Source organism: Colossoma macropomum, unplaced genomic scaffold (genome assembly GCF_904425465.1).
Source record: "Colossoma macropomum unplaced genomic scaffold, Colossoma_macropomum, whole genome shotgun sequence".
Taxonomy (NCBI): domain Eukaryota; kingdom Metazoa; phylum Chordata; class Actinopteri; order Characiformes; family Serrasalmidae; genus Colossoma; species Colossoma macropomum.
Window position 1 is genome coordinate 13,430,120 of NW_023494803.1, and position 4,164 is coordinate 13,434,283.

Genomic DNA, 4,164 nt, shown 5'->3' on the forward strand with positions numbered 1-4,164 from the left:
AACAGCCTACAAAAACAACAACCTGTTTACTCTGAATCACAATTACACTTCATTCTATTAGTTGGACACAAATGTGTCGCTTCTGAAAAAAGGTTCATAAATGGTTCAAATTTAATTTGAGTTAATCTGAATTAAATGACTTGTTTTCAAAGGTACCCTGGTTGTGGCAGCTGTGTTAAGTGGCATACTGTACACACTCACAGGTGAGAATGTGAATAACAAAACAAACATCTGCATGTCATCAGTTCTGCATTTTGGCAATGTTTGCTTTTCAAATGCAATCACAGCATGATTCTGTATGTGCTTACACTATGATGTATGATTCGATGTGTTTCTTTATCCTACCACGAAGGGCACTGTTGTCAGTGGTGTCACTGTCAGTTACTCATAACTATGAAGACACACATATATAGCAGCTGTGGACATTTCTGAAGTTTGTCATGCAGCCAATTTGAACTGCATTTTTATGAATAAAATGTGTTTAGAATGAATGAAAGGGTAAAAATCACAACATGAACTTGATGGCTAAAAGTAGGTATACACACGCTAAAACATAAATCTTTGCAGGTTGTTTGGGTACTGCTTTGTCAGTTTGGCTTCTCTCACTGTCTTACAACGGGGCAATACCTGTTCATGAGAGAGGATCTGGAGGTTACATTTGGAGAAGTAGATCTCAGAGAGGAAGGTCAGAAATGCAGGAAAGGAAGAACAGTAAAAGAGCCCTGGCACTACCAAGAATAAGAGCCGTAAAGACTAAAACTACCAAAATTAGAAACCCTGAAGACTGGTACTACAAAGAGTAACGACTGAAACTACCAAGAATGAAAGCCCTAAAGACTGAAACTTCCAAATGTAAGAGCACTAAAGACTGATACTACCAAGAGTGAGAACCCTAAAGACTAGCACTACCAAGAACAAGAGCCCTAAAGACTGACACTACCAAGAGTAAGAGCCCTAAAGACTGGTGCTACCAAGAATGAGAGCCCTAAAGACTGACACTGCCAAGAATAAGAACCCTAAAGACTGATACTACCAAGAGAAAAGCCCTAAAGACTGACAGTACCAAAAATAAGAGCCCTAAAGACTGACACAATCACAAGTGAGTGCCTGGAAAACTGACACTACCAAGAGTAAGAGACTGGCATTACAATGGAGTAAGAGCCCTAAAGACTGACACTATAGTGCAATAAGAGCCCTAAAGTCTGACACTATAGTGCAATAAGAACCCTAAAAACTGACACTACAAGGCAATAAGAGCCCTAAAGACTGGCACTACCCACAAGTCTGCAGTATTTATAGGCAGAGCATGCATAAGTCATTGGCAGCAATAGCACATAATTTCCCCATGGTACTCAGCTGCACAACACATCCTATAGAATCCATCCGCTGGTGAACTCAAGCTGTTCTAAATGCTAAAGCACGTGCACTACCAGAGAAGAGTACTCACTCTCTTTCTCTCTCTTTCCGACCTGCTGTTTAGTTCCCCATTCTCCCAGCGTTATGTTGTTTACAATAGTAGAGAAGGAGGTTTCTCCATGTGTTGGTCGTCTGGAGGTGGTGGATTCAGAAGCTGAGTTTGTGCAGTGGAAGATAAAGTATCAGACAGTGCTGCATTCAGAAAAAGCGTTCACTGGTACGGCATCTCTGACTCAAGAGAGAATCCTGCAAGAGAACATCTCTCTTCTGCTGAAGAACACTCACCATGAACACCAGGGTCTTTACCTATTCATGAAGGATGAAGACATCAGACTTGCCACACACATTAATCTCACTTTGACAGGTAAATACGTACACCTACATAAACAGATGGTGAAAGTAAATATTAAGGGAGGAGGTGTCCCTTTATGATGTCATACAAATCAAAGTGCTTTAGAATTTTTACTGCTACATTGTGTACAGGTGAAAACCTAGCATGTTTCTTTAAGTACAAAAATGTTATAATACATAACAAAAAATAAAATAAAATAGCACTACAATGAGTAAAAACCCTAAAGACTGGCACTACCCACATGTGAAGCATGACAAATTAGCACAACCAAGAGTTAGAGACTTAAAGATGGGCTCCACCAATACACAGAGCTCTAAATACTGGTACTATCAAGAATAAGAGCTTATAGATTGGCCCTACCAAGACTTAGAGCTCTAAAGACTGACACTACCAAGACTAAGAGGCCTAAAGACCAGTATTACCAAGACTCAGAACTCTAAAGATTGGCACTGCCAAAACACAGCGCTCCAAATACTGACACTACCAAGATTCAGAGGCCTAAAGACCGGCACTACCAAGACTTAGAGCTCTAAAGACTCATACCACCAAGAGTGAGAGCCCTAAAGACTGACACTACCAATAGTGAGCACTATTACAGAGTGAGAGAATGAAATCCCAAAGAAAACATTACATTGGTTATATTTGGCTATTGTCCTATTTCTCATGCACAAATAATATTCACATATGTATTACCCCATCCCCCTCTCTCTCTCCATTTAGAACCCCGTTCTCCCAGTACTGTGTTTGTTAAAGCGGGTGAGGAGGTGGATCTGCTGTGTTTTGGCCGTGTGGACTGGTTTGGTGCAGAAGCTGAGTTTGTGCAGTGGAAGATGGAGGATCAGATGGTTCTGCAGTGGGAAAAAGGTTCTCAGATTGTGGGTTATCAGTTCAGAGGTAGAGTGTCGCTGCCCAAAGAGAAAATCTACCAAAATAACATCTGTCTCGTGTTGAAGAACATAAGCCATGCTGACCAGGGCAGTTACGCGTGCTTATTTGTGAAGGACCAAATCATCAGACTGGGCACACAGATTAACCTCACTGTGACAGGTAAACATGCACAGCTGATCACGCCTCAAATCACACAACATAAATGTTTCAATGCCACGTCATACAAATCTATGAAAGTAACAAACTTTTACTCCTGAATTGTTTGTGTAGGTTTTAAGACATTGATGTTTAACTAAGTAACCTGCATGTTACCCAGCATAGACCCAAAAGTGATAAATTCACAAACAGAAAGGATATACGGTGCTGCTGATGCAAATATCAACACATTAAAAAGCCAAAACACATTACAAAACCATCAGGAACCAACAGACACACTTAATTGTTTTCATGGTTTTCAGTAGGGAAGTCTTGTTAGACCTGCCTTCCTCTCCATAAATTAGTTCTCTGTTTGTCTGTCTGTTAGATCACATGACCCGGTTGGAGGCGGAGTTTGGTTCCTCTGTGCTCCTTCCCCTCCACACTGTATCTCCAGTGATTGTGGGCTTCCTGCCTGATGGAGGGAACGGTTCTGTACGAGTGTGTGAGGTGGAGAAAGAGCAGATGGAGTGTGGAGCAGCTTATTCACACCGTACAGATCTACAGCAGCACTCCCTGGAGCTGAGGAAGCTCTCCATGGAGGATTCTGGAACGTTCTCAGTGATGGAGAGAGAAACACGGCGCACTGTCAGTGTTCTCTTCATACAGGTGTTCCCTCCATCTACAGGTACATCAGTCCACCTGTAGCCTTTTACACACCCAGCAGAACATCTTCATTCAGCACATCTAACTCTCTGATTCCTCTCATCTCCAGGTCCACCTGAGGAGGCTGAACCTAGAGGAAGGACAATCATAATCATCAGTGTTATACCTGTCTTTATAGTCATGGTGATTGTGTTGAAGTGGAGGAGGCGGAGACGAACAGGGAGCTGTCAGTGATACCAGAGCAGATCTTCCTGGAGTTCAGGGTTTTGTCCTCTGTGATTTCTTTAATGTTTACTCTATTAGCCTCCTAGCTAGTAAGCTAAAGGCTACAGAGCTAACAACAAAATGAAAGTATTAGAGCATAAAAAAGGGTTCTATATTAAAGCTTCCAGCCAGACAGAAATTATTCACAAAGTGATGTATGTTATGTTCAGAGTTCACCAAGAAGCATTTAGTTTTATAAAGTTTGTATGGTTAGCTAATTAGCGCGCTAAGGCCAACCTAGCTGTGTCTTTTAGAGCTGAATTTCATGCTGCTGTGCTGGTTCAGCTCTTGTTCTACTCTACTGTTGATCTTTCCTTTCATTAGTGTTTTATTTTAGGACAAAAGGATCCAGAAAGAGAAGAACAGAGTCGTCCAAACTTTAACTCCCATATGGATTATTTGCCAGGCCTCAGTGTGTAATGGCTGCACCTTTTAAGGTGGAA

At 41.6% G+C, this 4,164-nt stretch overlaps 1 protein-coding gene across 1 annotated transcript; it reads left to right on the forward strand.

Moving 5' to 3' along the window:
- Positions 1-1,500: 1,500 nt before the first annotated feature.
- LOC118823877 lies at positions 1,501-3,691 on the forward strand. The gene is made up of 4 exons (XM_036593719.1): positions 1,501-1,780; positions 2,489-2,815; positions 3,180-3,479; positions 3,567-3,691. Exons 1-4 carry the CDS (start codon positions 1,501-1,503, stop codon positions 3,689-3,691), a joined length of 1,032 nt encoding a protein of 343 aa, XP_036449612.1.
- Positions 3,692-4,164: the final 473 nt, after the last annotated feature.